The following is a 22,295-nucleotide window of genomic DNA, read 5'->3' as shown; positions in this document are numbered from 1 at the left end:
ACTTTAAATAAAGAGACACCCCCCCCCCAGAAGAGGACTGCGTAGATTCACATCATTGGGGAAGCTTTGTGAAAACAAACGAAGTGATTGGCACCACTGTTAAATGGACTGTGGACGCCAGATTAGGTAACTAGTATTGTGTCCGTGCTAAATTTCCTAACTTCGGTCACTGTACTATGCCTTTGCTCTTAGGAAACACACATTGAAGTATTTCAGAAAAAAAGGGCAAAGTTAATAGGTGGACCTAGGGACAAGATATAAAGGAATCCCTTGCAGTGTTCTTGAGGCTTTTCTCTTAGTTTGAAATCATTTCAAAATGAAACATTTACAAACACCAAATAAAGTAATTTTAGATTGACCTAAACACTATACTTGTTGACATTCAGTTTTCTCAAGGGGTTGACTGAATGCCAAGAGCTCTCTTTGAAAAGATTTAACCTACAGCTAAGTCTTTCCAAATTGCAGGCCATCTTCAGAAGACAAGGAATTACTCAAACAATCCACATCTATCTCATGCTCTGAAATGACCCCTTCAATAACTGATAGTTTTTCTACTGAAACTATCAATGGATAGTTTGTAAATGGATTGTCATTTACATTTGATTATTTATGTTAAGTCACCCGTTCGTATTTCTGAATCAGTATACCTTTTGTGTTTGTCTAGAAGAGATTTGTATTGCCTCTCTTTTTTTTTGGTATCACACACAGCAATCAACAGACAGCTGAGCAGAATCTTAGTATCCAGCAGTGCAGCTTCAACAGATGGAATAGATGCTTATAAAACAGAGAGGGTTCCATGAACTGTTGGTGTCTTGGAAGTCACAATCCTAGCACTCTCAAATTTCCCAGCCTGCAGAAGGAATTTCCAGGTGAGGTGACAAAACCATAACTAATCACGATGAAACCATTTTCAAATTTCTGTTTTTAAAATAGTCCCTGACATCAAAAAGCCAGGAAAGGACTGTATAAGGAATGAAACACAAGGGGAAACTGAAAAATTAATTTATTATACGAAGAAACATAAACAGTATTTATTAGAGTTAATGGCTGCATAGAAGCAGCCTGCAAAAGCTCACATCCACAGTTTATTGACTGAGAAGTACTGACACAGAACACTCATAACCACAGCTCTAATGTTCTAAGCTGGTTGCCAAGGAAATGCTGTATTTGACAATTTTAATGTTTATTTTCCCATTTACAAGACTGAAAAGATTAAACCCACATTCAATTAAAGTCTAACAAGATCAGGCATTCAACTTGTAAAGCACAACAGTCAAAAGACACTAGCTACTATGCCTTTCATGAAAGATGAAAGATACAAAAATGATAAACTCATGATCACCAAAAGCAATTTCTCAGATTTTAGTGGGTTTTCTTCCTCCAAGTATTATGTGTTTGGGTGCTAATTTTTGTAAGCAACCGATGGCAAGACAAAGGGCAACTGCTGAGTTCTCTCCAAGAATAAAGACCATTTACACTTGCCCTTCCATAAGGTCAAAGGCCAACTATTCACTCAAGACACGCCTGTGGATGATACTGCTTGTTTCTTTTCTAACAGTAAACACATAGTAACAACCTGTTTATGGACTTGAATAACTATGCTAACAAGTCCTTAAATATGCATGGCACTTTAAAATATTTTCACAGCATTTTCACATCTATTATTTAATTTGATCTTTCAACCAACAACCTTGTGAGGTAGGCCGGGCAAGTATATCACCCAAATTTGGTGGGTGAAGAAACTGAGGCATACAACAATTAAATAACTTGTGGGGCTACATGGGGAGGTGCCAGTCTCTACACTGTGCTGTCTCCAGTAATGAAGAGACAAAGCCTAAATGTGTTTGATGATCTTATTTCAATATATTTTGATGAAATACCTCACCTCCATTGAGTTAAATGATCAGGATTCCATTGGAGCAGCTGTCACGACAAGTTATGGCATGCAATTAATTAGACAAAGCACTGAGAGTTTTAAAAATTGGAATTATCAGGAAAAACATTTTAATTCTCAACACATGAGGGAATTTGCTTGTTTGCTTGTCTTTAGGGCAACCTAGTTCTGCAATCTGAACTATCACTTTATCATTTCAGAGGTATAATATAAATAATTTTAAAACAAAAATTCTCACAGTTCACCATGACTTAAATTTTTACCATACAGAAAAACAACCAGTGGTTTCTCTCTCCCAAAGTGAATGGACACACATGGCCCCAGAGCAGGGATATCTGTCTATCAAGGGTTAAAAATGACAAAATGTCCAATTTAGTTAGCAAACCCCTTTGTCCTTATAAATGTGGCTTATAATTGGGTTATGGGAGCCTGACAGACCATCACTGTTAGTTTGGTTTGGGGTCATTTAAGATGCTTAGCTATCTTCTACATTAAAATGATTTAAAATACATTCGAAGGCTCAGATTTTGTAACGGCTCTTGAGACAGGCTTCCAAGCCAAGGTAGGATGTATCCGTCCCTCCATCCTTGTCGAATTCAGACCACGGTTCCTGCTCAAACTCACCATGTGTAACCTGTCTCCTAACAGACTGCCTATTAGAAAATGGGTGGGTCAGAAAGTCCAGCCACCAGGAGTCCTTAGACCATCAACCCTGACTGCCCTGCAATGTCCAGCCTAGTCAGTGACAGGTCACCTATTTCCAGATATTTCATTATCAAGGTTTTTATGGTAGACATAATGGCACTAGACCCAGGCATTTTTCCGAGACAACTGAGGATATGCTATACAATCCTTTAATGAAACAAATATGGTTCCAGATTAAAGGAGAAATTATACTGGAGACAGGAGAGCATAGGAGCATAAAATTGGAGATACCATTTAAAAAACTCATAATCATGCCAAATCAAAATACATTCAGTTAAAAACAAAAATCCTCTGGTCATTTCATCTCTTTGTATAACTTAAAAGTTTCTGAAGTCAATATCTAACTTGGGAGAGGAGACCCTTTTCCTTCAAATAACGAAAAGTAAAATGCCCTATATAGTTAGGCCTGGTTGAGAGATTTCTGAGGAGTTTTTTAGAAAAACTTAACCAATGTAACTCTTGTCTAAAACTTCTCTGACAGGCAAGGAAGAAGAGGGGAAGAGAAGACTATGAGTTTTATTTTCTTCTTTGTTAAGAAGGCAAATCCTAGCAAATTCAACTAGAGAGTTCCCAGAATTGTAGGATGGGACTGAACCTTGAAGAGGTTTAAACCTACCTTCCAGCAGATTCATTTATCTTCAACCACCCCGAGAAGGTAAGATTTCTGCTTATAAAAGTCTATATCATTTTGATATCTTAACAACCCTCAATCCAGAATTTCTTGAACACACTGAAAGAACACAACTTTCCTATAATTCTAGGGCTTCCACAGCCAAATTCAGAATTCAATTTTGCATCCATGGATCCTTGGAAATAAAGTTTCCAAGTCTAGACTTTCGAACCAGAGATAGCAGGCCAAGGTGGCTACAGCTGGTTATGTACAAAGAGCCCTAATGAAAGAAAGTGGAATACCTGTCTATTCAAAAAGCAAACTTGAACAGCCCTCTCTGAAAACTCTGACAGGAATGATATTGCTGATGACAAAACCCCAGTAACCTGTGGTCATGAGGACAGCTCTTGGATGAAAGCTATGCTCAGGCAAAAACAAAACAAAACAAAAAAAAACACAAGAGGCTACCTACACCAGCAGTTCAAAAAAACCTAGAAAACAAGAAAGGTCCTATCCGCATTCTACCTGATGGATCTAACCAGCCCCACTCAGATATCATGGGGACCTTGTCAGTGAAAAGGCCAGTAATGCCTGGGAGAACAAGGTCAACTACAAATGGTGGTACTTTGGGTTCCCCTCCAATGCTCAGGGGTTTCCTTGGCTTCTCTCCATAGTTCCCACATGCCCAAGAGCTCTCTAAAGGGGAGCAACTCACAAGGAGTTGGGAGCTAACTTCCCTCTCTGTTAACTGTGCAGGGCCCATTCCTTGTATGAAGAACAAGGATCAACCCAGAAAACAGTATGTCTGAACGCTGAGAGACTCAGGTCCTATTAAGCAGAGCAGAGCTCATCAGTATTCAAAATCTGGCTGGGCAAAGAACTTATTTTACTACTAGAAGGTGTCTCATCTCTGTCTTCGCTTGACCTTAGATCCGTCTTGCCTGCAGACTCACGGGATTTCTGCTGCCTGCAGTCACAGCAAACACACTTTAGCCACTCTTGAAAGCCTTCAGAAACACTGGAGGAAAAGAGCTTTTTGCAAGGGTGGAAGAACTGATAGAACACAAGCATGAACAGGATGGCTGTGCAGTAGCCAATGAGCAACTGCAGGACCAACAGAGGCGCGCACACGTACATATAGATGTCGGTCTTGTAAAGATACCACATGAGCAGGAGGAAGGCGTTCTCAATGAATCTCAGCATGTAGTACACCAGGAGCCGGTACCAGTTCTGGGACTTGCTGATGAGGTCAGGGTTGTTGATTTTCAGCTGCACAGCAGACCAGCAGAACATATTGATCCCGGCATAGAGTAAGGTGAGGAAGCACAGCACAATGGTGGTGCCCACCCGACTGAGGGCCTTCTCGATGTTCTCGGGGAATGGGGAGCCACTGCACCAGAAGAGGATCCAGGGATAGAGAAAGAAGCTGAAGAAGTTGATGAGGACAACCATTACCACCCAGGCCTTCAGGACGGAGGTGAAGAGGACCAGGACAATGACTCGAGTGGCAATCTCGAAGCTCCTCCAGAGGAAGATACACACATAGGCCAGAGGCTTCACTTTGACATCGTACTCATCGTACTTGATCTTGATGGCCAGGATGTTGCAGCGCAGGGCTCCGTACACAATGGACAACAGGGACAGGACCATGAAGAGACCTGGGGAGAGGAGAGAAAGAGCACTGTCGAGTCCCACCTGCGCCAAGAATCCGGCTCTCACAGATAATCTGTGAGATTGTCTTACCTCTCTTCCTGGGACCGCTCTCTTTTCTGTTCTCAGGCTAACTTCCAGCCGTCCGTATCTGCTCACTGTGCCTCAGGGCTTTTTCTAGGGCTTCACAAGGCTGCTGTGCCCAGGGGCGGGGGAGGCTTACGGGCCAGAGAATCCGTGTCCCTGGGAGAGCCCTCCATACCCAAGTCTAGCCCTGAGAAGAGCGGGAACAGAACTACCCTGGCTCCCCCACACCTTGGGTAGCGTAACTCCAAGGCCTGTGTCCTCTCCTATTTACCAGTGTTTCCTCACAGGGCTACTTTCCAGTCACCCGTGGTGACGGCTGTCCAATCACGTGCCCTCTGTTGGCTGCCTTGCCTGCCTTGTCTTAGTCCCTCCTCTGGGGCTCCTTACACCCTCCTCCAAAAACACAAGCACTCAAAGCCTTGTCTCGGTCTGCTTCAGGGTCAGCTCAGCTTGAAACGCCTTCCTAATGCCATCTTGTTCTGTCGGAATACGTGAGGTCCTTCACATGGTGTGTTCTGTTTCCTCGCTTAGCTTAAAAGCTCCTGCAGAGTCGAGAATGACCAAGTCTGATGTTCTGTCTTGGTGCCTCTCAACATATACCAGCGGTAGGTACACAAACGGAAAGGTCTCAATAACAAATTGCTCACCGCGTTCCTCTATATCTGCGTGACCTTTGCAACTTGTATCCCAACTATAGAATGCTCCCTTCTCTTTACTCTTCCGTTACACTTAAGCTGATACTGCAGATTGCTGAAGAAACGAGAGAACCTCACCATTAATGACAATCCAGTCTTGGGCTGAAAGGCCTCAGAGTTTCAAGAAGTCTCAAGTCGAGCTGCTTATTTCTTAAAATGACCTATGGTTAATGGGTTTATTCAATTTATACCAAGCAGAAGTTTGGCGTGGGGGAGGGACAAGATATGGCTCATTTAAATGGGACATGGTGGGGTGCCTGGGTGGCTCAGTCGGTGAAGCGTCTGCCTTTAGCTCAGGTCATAATTTCAGGGTCCTGGGCTGGGGATGATTTGGGCTCTCTGCTCAGCGGGGAGTCTGTTTCTCCATCTCACCCTCCCTCTGTTCTCTCTCTGTCTCTCTCAAATAAATAATAAAATCTTAACAAAAAAAATAAATGGGACATGGTACCGTGTATGAGAGCACAACACTGTGGCTGTGAGCTACTATCTCAGAAATGTGCCGCCAAGCCATGAATACAAGCTGTGTGGTCGAAACTGAAATACAATCCCTTACAACAGGCCGGCACCACCTCCAAATACTGGAGCAAGGAGAGACTGGAGGCCGGGCTTGGGGTTAGGAACCAAGAGTCTGGCTCTGGTTTTAGTCTTATCCCACCAGGCCACACTAGGGAAATGGTCATCTCTTTGGGTTCTCTTTTCTCACCCATAAAACTGAGACGTTAATACCTTCCATGTCTGCTTCATAAGGTGCAATGTCCATATAACATAATTGTTGCTACCGAAATGTATGATTTAAAATGCATGGGAATAAAGGTTTTTTTCCTTATTTAAGTTCTAAATCAATCAATGGAAAAACATCTATATTTGGTGGACATAAAAGCTCTGAAGCCTTGGTATTTATTTGCCCGGGAGAAGCTCAACTTTACTCAAAGCATCGACTTTTTTTTTTTATAGTCTTTCGGCACTGATTTAAATCATCAAATTCATTCACTGGAAAGACTGTCATCTACTGATCAAATTTAAAAGATAGAAACACTATCACAGGAGTAGACTGGGCAGCAATTGGACTGAATTATTTTTCCTGAGAGACTAACTCAGCGGAGCATTGTAAAGCAGTACATATCAGTGATGTATTTTTATATGCTTTATATATTTTCTATTTTTACAAATTTCTATACCCTAAGAGTCTAACATTGAATCCTTTTCTTTTAGTCCTTCTGTTTTTTCCCCACTATAAGAAAAATACTTCATATGCAGAAGATGAGCTAAGCATAAGTAATTAAAATGTCAATTGTGTATTCATACACATACAATATTTATAGTTATATTTTTGGTACTTCAAATTATTTATTACTTTCAACAGTGCAATGACCCAAATGATTTTTTAAGCATTTACCCATTTTTCTCTTGTTAGATCAATTATTTCCAAATTGCATTTATTTCTCTATGAAGAGAATGAGCCAATGATTACCCAGTTGATGCTCAGCGGCAATCACCCCCTGAAGCCTTCTGAGAATGCAAAGAAATTGTCATAAAATCACTGACTTCAATCGTCACTCCCACTGTTGGGTGCTCACTGCAAAATGTCACAGATAGAAAGAGGTCCAAGAAGAGAGATGCACTTGGAAGACAAGAAGCTTGTTCAAAATGCTTGGAACGCACATTTCTACCTCTTGAATTAAGCTATCTGATGAATGGCTAGGCTGATGCTCATGCAAATACCTACTTATTCAGACTTAAATGGAAAAAAGTTCGTGGTGCCACTTCCCAACCTTATCTTCCCACAGTCAACACAAAATGGGATCTGTTGGCAGTCCTGCGCATTTACGTGGCACTTCATAGAAGTCTCACTTCCCTTAATAATCCTATTCTCATTATCTATGCGTGGGGGGGTGGCATTTTGCCGCTCTCATCTTTTATTAGAAGGCAAGGCATCACCTTAGGTAAAGCTGAATAGAAGGCTTTGGCACTATTCCAAACTCTTGCCACACTTACAAAGCTTCTTCCCACTCAATTCCCGCCAAATCACCTCCTTCCAAACACTTTCTCTATTTCACAGAGAAACAAGTTGTTATTAGGCATGAATTTACTCATTTCCTGACTTGACACCAAAAACTGAATTTCTATGTTAAGTGATGAAGAATATTTTATTCCCCAGGATTCCTCTTAGGGGGGAATTCTATCCGCAGGAGGAGAGGAACAGCTGCTCTCCTGCTTTGGAGAGGTAACAGAGGCTGCCAGATGGAAGACGGTAGATGGCTGTTCTCTGTGATGTAACTACTCTCCATGGACACTGGGTCTTCAAATAAGATGACTAAACTTACAAAATGTTTACATGGAATAGATACTTCCCAAAAAATTAGTGAATGACTTCAAGGAAGGAACCGAGGCACCCTGAAGGAATATGGTGGCAGAGGGCAACTGAAAGGGTCAGCACAAGAAGCTTCTGAAAACTGGAATTTCAACCAGATTTTTTTAAAAGATTTTAGTTATTTATTTGCCAGAAAGAGAGAGAGAGAGAGAGCCCAAGCAGGGGGAGCAGCAGGCAGAGGGAGAAGCAGGCTCCCCGCTGAGCAAGGAGTCCCACATGAGACTCGATCCCAGGACCCTGCGATCATGACCTGAGCTGAAGGCAGATGCTTCACTGACTGAGCCACCCGTGGATCCCTTTGATCAGATTTCTGAAGGGCAGTACTTTTTAACTCTTTCTTCCAACTCAGTAGCTGAGAAGTGCTTTCCTTACTGTCTGGAGCCAAGCTCTCCGCTGGTACTGCACTCCACCGCTTGCCTCCTTCTCAGAAACCTTGCTCCATCAATTATCGTCTTTCTTTTCTAAAATTGCAGCTGTTCCCTCTATCTTGGCTCTGTTTCTTGAGCGTATGAATATGCCTAAGTCAGCTGCTTCTAAAAAACCATTCTTCACTTGCAAAAGCCAACATAATTGTAGAAGCTGTGTGGTGGATATGGGTGGCTCATTATAATATCTTTTTAATCTTTTAGCCTGCTGCAAAATTGCTATAATAATAATGCTAAAAGGAAGGAAGGAAGAAGAGAAGGAAGGAAAGGAGGAAGGAAGGGCGGAAGGAGGGGAGGGAAGGGAAGGAAGAGTAGAGTACGGGAGAGAGGAAGGACCCCTCCTTCACCCTGAACTTCTCTCTACTACTCCACTCTCCTTGACACTTTGCAGTCAATCCTCTTGAGTTATCTCTAATCAAAACACTTACTCTTTAATTCTCAACTCCTTGCATTCTGGACTCTGGTCTGGGTCCTTCCTGATCTCTCTGTAACATGGGATGTTGCTTACTCACACCTTCCTGAAACTTTTCCTGTAGAAGTGATAACACTGTTTGCCCCTAATCATCCTCTCGCTTTCCTGGCAGCCTCTTCTCAACTTCATTCATAGCCCCATCATTTTCTCTTCCACCCAGGAACCATGGTTTTATGGTCTCCTTCTATCCAAGGGCCAACTAGATTTCTCTTCCTAGATATCTTATAGGTGCCTCAAAACAAACAACAAAAAAACCCCACAAACAGAACAAAACTTATTTTCCTGAAAACTCCTCTCCTGTTTCCTCTAACAGCCCATGACCTCATCACCCCAGATCACCCTATCCAGAAATCTATGTATTCAGGAGGACTTTTCACCTTTCCCTCCCCTCACAGCCAAGTAGATCTCGAACTGTTGCTGCCCTGCGTGGCTCATGGAGCAGCAGCATGGACGCTGGGAATTTGTCAGACGTGCTCCGCCTCAGACCCATCGAATCAGAATCTGTACTTTAACAGGATTTTCAAGGGGATTTGTATGACCGCTACAGTTTGAGAAGTACTGCCGCTTTCCTCTTGCCTTCCTGGTTCTATCACTTGCTAACTCTCGTACGGTGCTTGCCACAGGGTCCTAACTCATGTCTTTCTCTGCCACCAGTCTTTCTTTTCTCCTTGCCTGGATAAACCCTACTTGTCCTTCCAGGTTCAGTTAAAGTGTTAAGTCGTCAATGATGCTTTTCCTCAGCCTTTATTTGACTACATTCACTCAGCTGTGCTACATGCTTCCAAGACTCTTCCGAGCTCCATTAACTGCCCCTCTACGGAGATCTCGCAGCCAGCACCTGTGCAGACTTTTACTTCATCACTTCGTATCTTGGGCTTGGCACGATCTCCTAGGTGTAGCCACTGTTTCATACAGATTTTTCTCACCAGCACCTGGCACAGTGACTGGCACAAAGCAGGTAATGTATACACGTATGCTGAATAAATGAATGAATAAATGAATTAAAATTGCACAACCTGTGAAAAGCCTTTTTTTCAGCACTGAATATGGAGTTTAAGCTCCAGCTCTCTCGCAGACTTATAATTGAAGTGAGCAAAGAGAATTCTCAAAGCCCCTTACCAGAGGGGGATCTCTGCGCTTATGGGCTTCCTACGCAAATACATCTGCTTCTACGTGCCTTTCTCAGTCAAGAAGTGGCACCTGTTTCCAACATTTCCTGAGGTCAGCTCCAAATTAGAAAATGTCTTTGAGATTCAAGTCTACGTTCTGAAAAAAAATTCTCTTTGAGGTCCACGAGAGGCCTGCGGAGATGTAGGAACAGTACAATGTGCTCTGACCACAGGCAGGACTAAGGAAGCTAAGCACCGCTGCAGCACGTGGGGCCCAGCCAGAAGCCAGACCATTCTGGACGATCTTGGCAGTGTTGGGTTTTCCTGGCCACTTATCTAGATCACTGTTCTTGCCGGATTCCACAGCTTACTCCTGGGAGTGACTCCTGACCACTTATTCTAGAACCCAGTGTTCTACTTTATTATTTTTTGTCCAGTGTGCTGCTCTAATTCCACCCCAGGCCCTGACAACCAGTTACCAAACTGTCAATCAAGAGGTTGAGAAGGAGAGAGCTCGTCACCGCCATGAGCTTGTATCCGCGTCTGCCACCCTCCCTCCCCAGCTGCTCCCACAAATACTGCTTTGGTTCTTTATTTTAAAGGCTTTATTGAGATATAAGTCGCACACCATACAACTCATGATCTAAAGTGTATAATTCAGTGGGTTTTTTTTTTAAAGTCCACTCACAGATATGTGCAACCATCACCAGAGTCAAATTTAGTACATTTTTATTACTTCAAAAAGAAACCCAGTACCCGTTAGCTATCATTTCTCCAAGCCCCTTCCCCTACTCGGCTCTAAGCAACCACTAATCTACTTTCTGTCTCCATAGATTTCCCAATTTTGGGATTTCATGTGAATGAAATCGTATAATATGTGTCTTTTGTGACTGGTTTCTTACACTTAGCATAATGTTTTCAACGTTTGTCTATATTGTAGCATGTATCAGTCCTTCGTTCGTTTTTATGGTTAAATGATATTCCATTGTATGGGTATACTACATTTTTTAATTCATTCATCGACTGATGTAAATTTCCATCATTTCTGGTTATTGTGAGTAGTGCTCTTATGAACATTCATGTACAAATATGTTCTCTTCAGTCTATCATATGCATATGGTGGGTCATATGATAGATAACTTTATATTTAATTGTTGAGGAATTGCCACACTGTTTTCCAAAGCAACTGCACCATTTTATATTTCCATCAGCAGTATAGGAAGGTTCCAATTTCTCCACATCCTTGCCAATGTTTGTTATTATTGACTTGAATTTTTATTATTATTAACTTGTTTTGATTCTAGCCATCCTAATGGGTGAAAAGTAGTATCTCATTGTGATTTTGATTTACATTTTCCTGGTGACTAATGATGCCAAGCATCTTTTCATGTGCTTATTGGTCATTTGTCTATCTTCCTTAGTTGCTTTTCGTTCCTAACTGCAGAGCAAACTCATAATAGATTTCACACTGTCCCGTATGTATCCCGAAGAGTTTGGCAAAATTCAAAGGCCAGATCTGCACAGACTACTTTAAGAACAATATATTAGCCTTACCCAGAGCCATCAATGAGCATTTAAAAAAAGCACAATTCTATCTTTTCATGCTTTTTTAATTCCCTTTTAAAAAAGGACATCAAAAAGCAAAAAGAGGATTTTCATGCTGGCAATGGTAGATTAGTTTGTTTTGGTCTAATATTTCTGCCAAGAACAACGGGAAAAACATCCACTCAAAGGCATCAGATAACTACCAAAGCAGTGAGTACTTCTGGTGCCAAGATCTCAAAGAAAAGACCCAAGAAAAATTCTGAAGCAGTTTTTCCCCTCAAGATATTTGCCCATATGACAGCGGGTACTATGAGACTAAGACTCTGAACACAGCTTTCAGCAGTGTCTCAAAGCTCGTGGGTGTGGGAGCAAATACTGACATTGTGGCCCTATAATGGTCCTGGTATATACCCAAAGCTTTCTTGTGGGAACCCAAAAGACTAGATGCTAGGAGTATAGGTGACCAGAAATAGATCAGCCCTCACAAAGAATGAAGTACAGAATTCAACCAACTCAAGTTGTATGTGAATCACGTTCATTTGTATCTAATCCAATTACCTGCTATAAACAAAAGTTAAATCTTCCTGGAGGCGCCTGGGTGGCTCAGTCTGACTCTTGATTTCGGCTCAGGTCATGGTCTCGGGCAGTGGGATTGAGCCCCAAGATGAGCTCTGCACTAGACATCGAGCCTGCTTAAGATTCTCTCTCCCTCTCCCTTTGCCCCTCCCCGCCCAACCCCCCACCACCACTAGCTCTCTCAAAAAAAAAAAAAAAAAAAGTTAAATCTTCCTGGAGAAAGATAATTCATCCAGAGCCTCAAATTATCTCTATTTTTAATACAAATAACTGATATTTAATTAAAAATAAGTTGGCATGCCAGCAACAAAACCAAGAAATGATCAAAACCCAAGAATGAAAACAGATGATAAAAACAGACCAATTGGAGATATAGATATTGGAATTATCTGACTTGGACTTAAAAATATCTGTAATTTAATATGTTCACAAAATTATATAAGAAGATGGAGAATTTGCCAGAGACTGGAAACTATTTTAAAAACTAAACTGGAAAATATAGAACTGAAAAATACAGGAAGTACAATTTAAAAATCAACAAGTAGGTTTAACAGATTACAAATAGCTATAAAGATAATTAGTACCAGGCAGAAGGCAAGTCAGAAGAAAATGGAGAAACAAAGAGGATGAGAGACTTACAGGAAAGTGAAAACGTCAGAGGGTGGGGAGAAAGAGAAAAAAGAAAAAGAATGGGTCAGGAGCAATATTTAAAGAAATGAAGGCTAATAATTTTCCCGAGCTGCTGAAATATAAAACTAAACCCCAAATAGGATAAATACAAAAACTACACTAAGCATATCATGTTAAAATTGCTGAACACTAAAGTCAAAGTACAAACCTTAAAAAGCACTCAAGCAAACAAACAGATTAACTTCAAAGAAGTAACAAGGACATCGGTATCTCAACAGAAATAATGGAAGCCAGGAGTGCCTGGGTGGCTCAGTCCTTAAGCATCTGCCTTCGGCTCAGGGCGTGATCCTAGAGTCCTGGGATCGAGCCCCACATCAGGCTCCTCTGCTGTGAGCCTGCTTCTCCCTCTCCCACTCCCCCTGCTTGTGTTCCCTCTCTCGTTGGCTGTCTCTATCTCTGTCGCATAAATAAAATAAAAATCTTAAAAAAAAAAAAGAAAGAAAGAAAGAATGGAAGCCAGAAGACAAAAGGAATAAGCTTCTCAAAGTGGGAAGAAAACAACGCCTAAAGGTGAAGGTAAAAGAAAGACATCTTATGACAAAACGAAAATGAGGGAATTTGTCACCAGCAGACTTGCTCTAAAGAAAATAATGAAGGTGATATTTTGGGTCCAATGAAATTGATCCCACATGGAAGGAAGCATGGAGATACAGGAAGGTCTGAACAGGGACCAAAAGGATAAATACAACTCAATTTTTATAATGGGCAAAAAGACTTGAACAATCACATCACACACACACACACCCCAAAATGTCCACTAAAGATGTGAAGAGGAACTCAAGCTCATTAGTAATCAGGAAATGCAAATTCAAACTAAAATGAGACACTACTATATACCAATTAAAACCAAGTGTTGGCCATTGGAACTCTTATACACTGCTTGTGGTAATGTAAAAATGGTACAACCACTTTTGCAGTTTCTACTAAAGCTAAACAAAGGCATTCCCTAAGGCCCAGCAATTCTACTCCTGAGTGTAGGCATAACAGAACTGCATATATATGTACACTAAAACACACCTACTAGGATCTTTTTGGCAGCATTATTCCTAAAAATCCCAATCTGGAAATAATCTAAATATTAATCAAGAGAATGTATCAGTTCCTTGCGGTATATTCATACAATGGAATGCTACACAACTACGCTAAAGAACAAACTTGTGCCACAAGCCGCAACATAAATAACTCTCACAAAGACAGTGTCAGATGAAAGAAGCTAGGCCTGATTCTATTAAACAGATTTTTTAAAAACAGGAAAAGATAATCTGTGATGTTAGAAGTTTGCTTTCTGTTAGTGATTACCTTTTGGGAAGGAGGCTTGGGAAAGTGATTGAGAAGGGGTATAAGGGAGGCTTTGGGGAGTGCAGGTACTCTTCTGTTTCTTAACCTGGACGGAGGGCTACCTGGGTGCATTTACTTATAATTGTGATAATTCATCAAGCTTCACCCACATGATGAGTATAATTTTCTGTATACCTTTTATACCTCAATAAAAATATTCACTGAAATACATCTAGATGCACTACTACTATACTTACTAGGCACTCAATGTTTATTAGATTACATTTTTAAAAGCCAAAAAGACTACTTATTCATTATTGCAATGAAGTTGTTTCAGAAAATAGTTTCCTTCCCTATGCTGGCAAAATGCCAAATAGAAAACATAGTTCAAACCCCTACTTAGCTCACTTTAGCAAAACTGGTTCTACCGATGTTACCAGAATGACACCCTAATACTGTAAAATACATTTTTTTTAAAGATTTTATTTATTTATGTGACAGAGAGCCAGCGAAAGAGGGAATACAGCAGGGGAGTGGGAGAGGAGAAGCAGGCTCCCAACGGAGGAGCCCTATATGGGACTCGATCCCGGCACGCCGGGATCACGCCCTGAGCCGAAGGCAGACGCTTAACGACTGCGCTACCCAGGCGCCCCTGTAAAATACATTTTAAAGTTCTACTGACTAAGACCTTACTGTTACAAAATCTCACTTGAACATCTGCCAGTGTACCAGATGTTTGGTCAGAAATTGAGGACTTTCGATACGTATTTGTATCTAGTTTAGTACTCAGAATTGTCAGAACAAATATTATGGCCCATCATTCATAGCACGTGTGCTGTGATTATTACCATCTACAATCCCCAGAGATCCTGAATGATTTTGTTATTTTTCTCCCCAAAATATTTTGATTTCTTGCCTAAGGAAACTGGATGATAAAATCTCCTCCAGCTCATCTCTTTTATGATCAAAAAAAATTATTTTACTTTTACTTCATGCCAGGGACTACTATAAATACCTTATAAGCACTAATCACTTCATCCTAACAATTCTATAAAGTAAATACTCTTATTATCTTCATTCTACAGATGAGAAAACAGATACGTAAAGATGCTAGTTTCCCAGAAATCATTCAACTAGCAGAGCTAAAATTCAGGCCTAAGCAGTCTTGCTCTAGAGTCTTGGTCTTAATCAGTAGGCAATTCTGCCTAAATAAATATAATGAGGTCCATCTCCCTAGCAGTGGTCTTAGCTTCACTTTTCATCTTTTTTATCAATGGGAGGCAAGAAGCAGGAATCTGCTACCCTTGAAATTGCCCAGGGCCTCAAGGAATATGGAGAAACCCTCCCGAGTATCTGGGGAGTTGTCCTATCATTCCTTGCTTCCACTGAGCCCAAATTTCAAACCTATTTTCTATTACATGAGTATTTCTCTACATAAAGACTTCCTGAAATCATGCTGTCTAGGCACCTGGGAGTGGGCAGGCCTCCCTGCACTAAGCTGGTTTCTGGGAATCGGAATCGCCTCCCAAGGCACAACAAATGAGCGGAAAAAGAGAGGCAGGCTCCTCTATCTGCCCTACCAACTTCCTTATCATCCTGCCTCAGGCAGGGACAGGAGGCATCCGTGAGTTGGGCTACAGTAAAGAAAACCCTTGCTCTCCATAGCCAAACAAAGGAACTTAGTACCTGACCCATGTGCAGGCCCCTATATCAGGTTCTTTAACAGAGCAGTGGTAGCAGGACCACTCAGAACCCCAAGACAGAAGTTCTGTATTTTGCTGCACCTTCTCAACCAAGCCTTCTTAAAACACAGTTATTCACGTACAGTGAACTTTGTAAATAATCAGGCATGGCCACTTGACCCTCCACAACTGAAATAATCTTCCGTTTTCTGCCTTTGCCAACACTTGAGCCACAGACACTCACACGACTATTTGCACACACATCCTGACCTCCACTAGTCTTTTCAACTCCCACAATGATTCTCAGTATAATTTTCCCCCGAATCTATCTTCCCTTCCCTCTTTTCAAATGCTTTTCTGTTCTTCTTATTTAATGGCCTTCGGTTGTATGTGCTTATGGTTGTAAATAACATGAAAACCTTTAGAAATATGTAGAATATGAATAATAAAAAAATGGATAAGTCAATGGCTTCGACTTTGCAAAGAACACCAAAGCTCTTCTGTGTGTGACTATACCTGCTCAATGCCCCCAATTCTAAGCTGTACAACCAAGACCTACTTTGCAGAGATGTGGATGTGGAATCAGAAGGTCCTGTGCTGGAGTCTTCAAACACAGGCTCTAGGAGGAAACCTGAGAAGCTACATAAGCAGCACTGCCATCCTCCAGTGAATCCAAGCACAGCCTTGACAACATACTCTCATAGGGGGTTGGGGGGAGGTCCTTCCCACTGAGTAGCATTAAGTAACTTCCACTGGCTTGTGGCCACAGAATCCAGAAAAGAAAATCGAAGCCTACACCCAGACAGAAGCTAAGCCTGCATGAAAAGTTTTGGGGGTACACAAGAGCATTTTTTCCCCAGTGCATTCAGAGGTGAGTTCAATTTAGGAGAAATGGATATGAATCCACCCTCGAGTCTTCCAGGCTTTGTATTGTCATTTACATTGACATGCACCATTACATAATCACATAGACCATTGTTTAGACTGCTATAACAGCTATGTATACTATACTGACTATAGCCAAGAATGCTCTTTGATGCAGAAAAGTATGATATATATTATCACTTCTTTGTTGGATTTGCGATAGGTAAATAAATTCATCTGGTTACAGGATGATGAGAGCATTGTGCAGTTCAAACACAGACATCTAACATAGAGCCGAGGTTTAAGCAATTTCAATACTGGAGCAAAGTCAATATAATACGCCTAAATCAACTGTCGGGTAAGAAGAGAACAAGCTGTAGTAATCTTTTACAGCTTTATCGAGGTACGGTTGATACACAAGGAACTGCGCATATTTAATGTGTATAATTTGATGAGTTTGGACATATGCAAGTAAAGTTTTTAGTAGCTAAAATTTAAAATAACCACTAACTTCAATGAGCCTATATTTAACCAATTTTCCAACTACCCAATGCTCACTTTAAGGTAAAAGGAAATATGTCTAATTCATAGCCTAAGAGAATACAAACTCAACCAAAATACAGATCCTGTTTTGTTCACTGATGCATAGCACCAAGTACAGTGCCTGGCACGCAGTGGGTGTTCAATAGATATTTGTTGAAGAAGTCAGGGGGTTAGTAAAAAGATTTACTATTAAATAAAAAATAATGTATTCAAGCCAGTATAACATATCTTCTTCATTTGCCAAACCATATGCTACAAACCTGTTCCAATTAGTGCACCACCCTCAATCCTTCAAGAATGTTTCTAATACATACGAGATCTTCTCCAAAGAGAGGCAGAAAGATAAGAAATATAAAGCTGAAAAATACATGAGTAAAATAGGTTTCTGGAAGGCCCCTGTTTACCAGAAAATCAAACGCCCAGAAATCTCCATTTCCTTCGGACTGTTTAACTGAGTTTTATGGCACATTTGTTCTGCCAGTCACTGTTATTTTAAAACAGAAGAGATCAGTTTACCAGCTCTTTGCTCAATATATTACTATCCTTTTTACTAAGCATTAACTAAAATAATTCAAATGCACTTCTAAAAGGTTTAAAAATGAGGAAAACTTTGAAATCAAAGAATTAGCACACTTTCTAGATTCTTTCTAGATAATTCACTGCCCTACTCACACACACATATGCACTTCCTTTAATTAACCCTGACATTTGGACCCTTGTCCACAGACACCAGAACAACTCAGAAAACGTTCACAGAAGCAGACAGTAACAACAGCATGACCTTCAGCTCAACTCGAAGTAGCCAATTCTCGGAAGTTCTGAAGTCATGAATTTATTGTCTTACTTTGTCCTAAACACAATGAACATATGCCACTATAATAACCTTGTTATAAGATGCTTTGAATTTATGCTTAATATTATTTTCCCTAGAGAAAATTCAATTTCATTCTATCCACTGATGCCAAATTACTTTGAGGTCTCTTGAGGCACAATTAGAAATACCAGATATAGCTTCCAATCTGAAGTAAGCATTAAAAACTACTTAACTCTGGAAATATCAAGCTTGGCTCTCTAAATCTTTCTGTCTCCTATATGCTGAAAAAGTGCAGAATCAGCCTTAATAATAAAAAAAAAAAGGCCAGCGATACCAATGACTATTACCCACATTCCAAGACAGTTGTGGCAACCAGTTTGACCCTTTCTACATGTTCCCCTTGCCCATCTGCAAATCTCCAGCCCTGAGCCAACCTGTTATTCCTCCACTCAGCAGTCAGGCTGATCTCTTCAGAGGACAAGGAAGGATTGAGTATGTCACACTTGAGAAATAAAAATGTGAATTCAATTCACCTCTCTAAAAAAGTCTTTAGTATGTTCACATGCCTGTCACCAGGCCAAGTGCTATTAGACATGTGCTTAAGGAGGTGTTTGCAGTAACGTATGACGAATACTATTATTTATGCATATTTTTCTCAAATTGAAGTTCTTATTTTTTTTTAAGATTTTATTTATTTATTCGATAGAGATAGAGACAGCCAGTGAGAGAGGGAACACAAGCAGGGGGAGTGGGAGAGGAAGAAGCAGGCTCATAGCAGAGGAGCCTGATGTGGGGGTCGATCCCAGAACGCCGGGATCACGCCCTGAGCGTGAAGGCAGACGCTTAACCGCTGTGCCACCCAGGCGCCCCTGAAGTTCTTATTTTAAAATAGTTTTAAAAGTAGACATACAAAAGCTGGTTCTTTGAAAAAAAATCAACAAAATTAATAAACTCCTACCTGGACTGATCAAGGAAAAAAAGACAGAATATGAATTACCAATATCAGAAATGAGTGGCTATCACTACAGACATTAAATGTATAAGGAAATATTATTAACAACATTTGCCAATAAATTTAGTAACTTAGGTGAAATGGACAATTGCTGGAAAAATACAACTTACCAAAAGTGACACAAGATGAGATTAAAAATCTGAATAGCTGTCTATCTATTAAAGAAATTAAATTCGAGTGTGCCTAGGTGGCTCAGTCGGTTAAGCGTCTGCCTTTGGTTCAGGTCATGATCCCAGGGTCCTGGGATTGAGCCCCATGTCAGGCTCTCTGCTAAGCGGGGAGCCTGCTTTTCCCTCTCCTTCTGCCTGCCACTCCCCCTGCTTGTGCTCTCTTTCTGTCAAATAAATAAACAAAATCTTTAAAAAAAAAATTAAATTCATTAGCAATACCTTCCCATGAAGAATTCATCACTGTTTTGCATCAAGACCAGAGAAGGAGCCAAAACACAGAATCCAAACTCACTTGAATCACCTTTTATGAGGCTAAAACTTTCACTAAATTAAAATCCATTAGCGTTACCAATGCTATCCCCCCCGCAAAAAAAAAGTAGGCACATACCCCTTGCAGTCTTGCTATCTAGTGTAGTACCTTCCCTAAAAGGGGAACCTCCACAAATAAACAATTAATAATATAGTAAATTAACCTCTAGTGAGCATCTTAACCAAGGGCTTGTACCACATGCCAATGTTTTCTGCTTGTCTTATTCAATTTTCACAACAATCCCATGAAGCCTGTGTTGATAGATGCAGTTTATAAATTAAGAGACAAAAGGTCTCTGAGGTCAGCCCAGTTACACTATTCAATGGTAGAACAGGCAATGAGCCCAAGCTCCTGACTTTAGTCCCAGAGGATTTAAACAAAGTACCAGCTGTGTTTCAGCTTTGAAGTTGCCCAGAATGAGACTGCCCCCTGAATTTCCCAGCACTGATGCCCCAGAGCTGTGGGGAAACCTCCAGCAAGAATATAATACCCCACTGCTTGGGCTCAGACCTCCCCAAACCCAAGCTGCCCCACAGGATCTTCGTGTGTGTCTTGACCATCTAGTTTCTCAATGAGCTCCCAGATCTCTTCATGGAAATTTAATTCAGAGCCTACTTGGGCCAACAAAAAGGAAGGAGAAGGGAAGGAAGAGAAAGAAAAGGGAAGTGGGAAGAGAGGAAAGGAAAAAAACAGACTTTTAACATTTCAAAGCACTTTCAAATCCATTGTCTGCCTTGTCTTCCTACCGTCCTAAAGATGTAGGTAAGAGAGTCATTGTCACTTCCGCTTCATAAAAGAAACTGAGATCACGGAGGCCATATAAAATCAAAAGGAGAATGGAAAGATAGTGAGTCATATGGTAGAACAAAGGTTGGCAAACTGGGTCCCATTTTTGTACAGCCCAACAGCTAAGAATGTTTTGTACATTTTCAAAGGGTCACAAAAACAAACAAAAACAAAGAATAAGTGACACAGACCATGATGGCCAGCAAAATCTAAACTATTTACCATCCATCCCTTTACAGAAAATTGTTGCCTGCAAAAGAACACTTCTAAGCCACACACACAAAATAAACTAGCACTACATTCATCAGCATGCACGGTTCCCAAAATATGAATTATGTGGGGCAAAAATGCAAATTTCAAGATGATGTTTGCAGTATGATAAAGATTAAAGACCTACAAAATCAATATATGGTATTTATGGATACAGTACAAATACAATTAAGTTATAAATCCTGCATGAGAATGATAAATTTTGAAATCATGACGAGGGTCAGGGTGCTCCAATTATACTAATATGTTACTTCTTAGAAAAAAAAAGATAATTCTGAAGCAAACATGTCATGTGCATATCTGATAAAGTACATAAGGAGGTATGTGGGTGTTTGTTATATTATTCTGTACTCCTGTCTATATGCTTTCATATTTTACAATACCACTATTTTGAGTTAATGTAAAAAGAAAAACATATCTGCAGTTAATAAGTGGGCGAATAGTGAAGACATTGTGTGTCGTTTTTAGCAGGCTGCCAGAAAAACACCAAAAAAGCCCTCATGACATCCTTTTGGGCAAGTCACAGAAAACCCATATGCTAATATGAGTGCAGTTAGATGGATTTGTAACTGGATAAGCAAGCTGTACTCATACTCTTCACTACTTCCGTTCAGGCTAAAGGGCATTTGTCAAGGAGCTCGAGGCTTGTGACTTTGGGGCGGTCCTAGCCTCACATTCTTGTCAACTACTGAAGACATACACATATAGCTGGGACAAAACTGGGAAGACAAGAGAATCATGATTCAAAATGATCTCAACAGGCTGATACCCTGGGCATGAATCCAAGAAAAGGAAATAGAAGAAGAAAAAATATCAAGCCCTACCTTTATATATTTAAAAACAAACTGTACAGGTACAGATGGGTAAATCTTGGCTTAGCCACTCTCGGTATGACAAAAAAAAAAAAAAACTGGGAGAATTTATATCCATCCATATAAACCAATTGTATCATTCAGCTCCTCCCGAAGCTATAACATTTGGGCACATAAATAAAATCACAGAGTTCAGATTAAAGCCAAAAAATAGAATAAAATAAAACATAGTCCCACTGCTATCAGCTTTTGTTGAAATAAGTCTGCAACATCACATGCAATTATGAATGCCATGTTTTAAGGAAAAAAAGTGACAAGCCAGATTTTATGTCAAGTACAGGAACCTTGATGGCTACAAAGCATTCCATTACAGAAATGATGGGAAGATCTGGAGAACAGAAAAGAAAAAGGAGACGGATAGCTGTGAATATCTGGAGGTCTGCCAGGAAGTAAGGGGGAGTGGATGTGTTAGTGCTGCTTTAGTGGGAAAAAGTCAGGTCTAACCATGAGGCTGAAGGTGAAAGGAGGCTGATTTCCATACAATACAAGTGAAAAATCTCTACTTAGTAGTGTCAGCTTGGTGGGGTATTATTGTGAAAGGGATTTATCCCCCCCCTGCCCCCCGCCACCCAATCTCCTCCCCACTGTGCTCTGTGGAAACAGAATGTGGAAGAAGCGACAGTGTTCCAGTTCTGAGCCTAGATCACAAGATGCTCTGCAGCTCTGCAGGCTTTGACTCTTCCCAGAGCCCTGCAAACAGCAGGCTAGCCTGCTGCGGGAGTAGAGAGGACCTGTAAGCGAGCCATTCCAAGAGCAGGCACCGTAGATCAGTCGTTGCTGAACAACTCAGAGGCCGAGTGTGTGCTCACAGGCAAAGCTCAGCCACGATCAGCTGGGCTGGCCCAGGCCAGAACTGCCCGGCTGA

At 40.9% G+C, this 22,295-nt stretch overlaps 1 protein-coding gene across 1 annotated transcript in view; it reads right to left on the bottom strand.

Moving 5' to 3' along the window:
• Positions 1 to 986: 986 nt before the first annotated feature.
• The window catches only part of XK (X-linked Kx blood group), a 43,011-nt gene continuing 21,702 nt past the window's right edge, over positions 987 to 22,295 (bottom strand). The window contains exon 3 of the mRNA XM_002913479.4: positions 987 to 4,867. Coding sequence (XP_002913525.1) covers positions 4,041 to 4,867 — 827 coding nt within the window. The 3' untranslated portion in view covers positions 987 to 4,040. The remainder of the gene's footprint in view (positions 4,868 to 22,295) is intronic.

The sequence above is a fragment of the Ailuropoda melanoleuca genome, chromosome X (genome assembly GCF_002007445.2).
Source record: "Ailuropoda melanoleuca isolate Jingjing chromosome X, ASM200744v2, whole genome shotgun sequence".
Classification (NCBI taxonomy): domain Eukaryota; kingdom Metazoa; phylum Chordata; class Mammalia; order Carnivora; family Ursidae; genus Ailuropoda; species Ailuropoda melanoleuca.
This window is presented reverse-complemented; position numbering and strand designations above follow the sequence as displayed.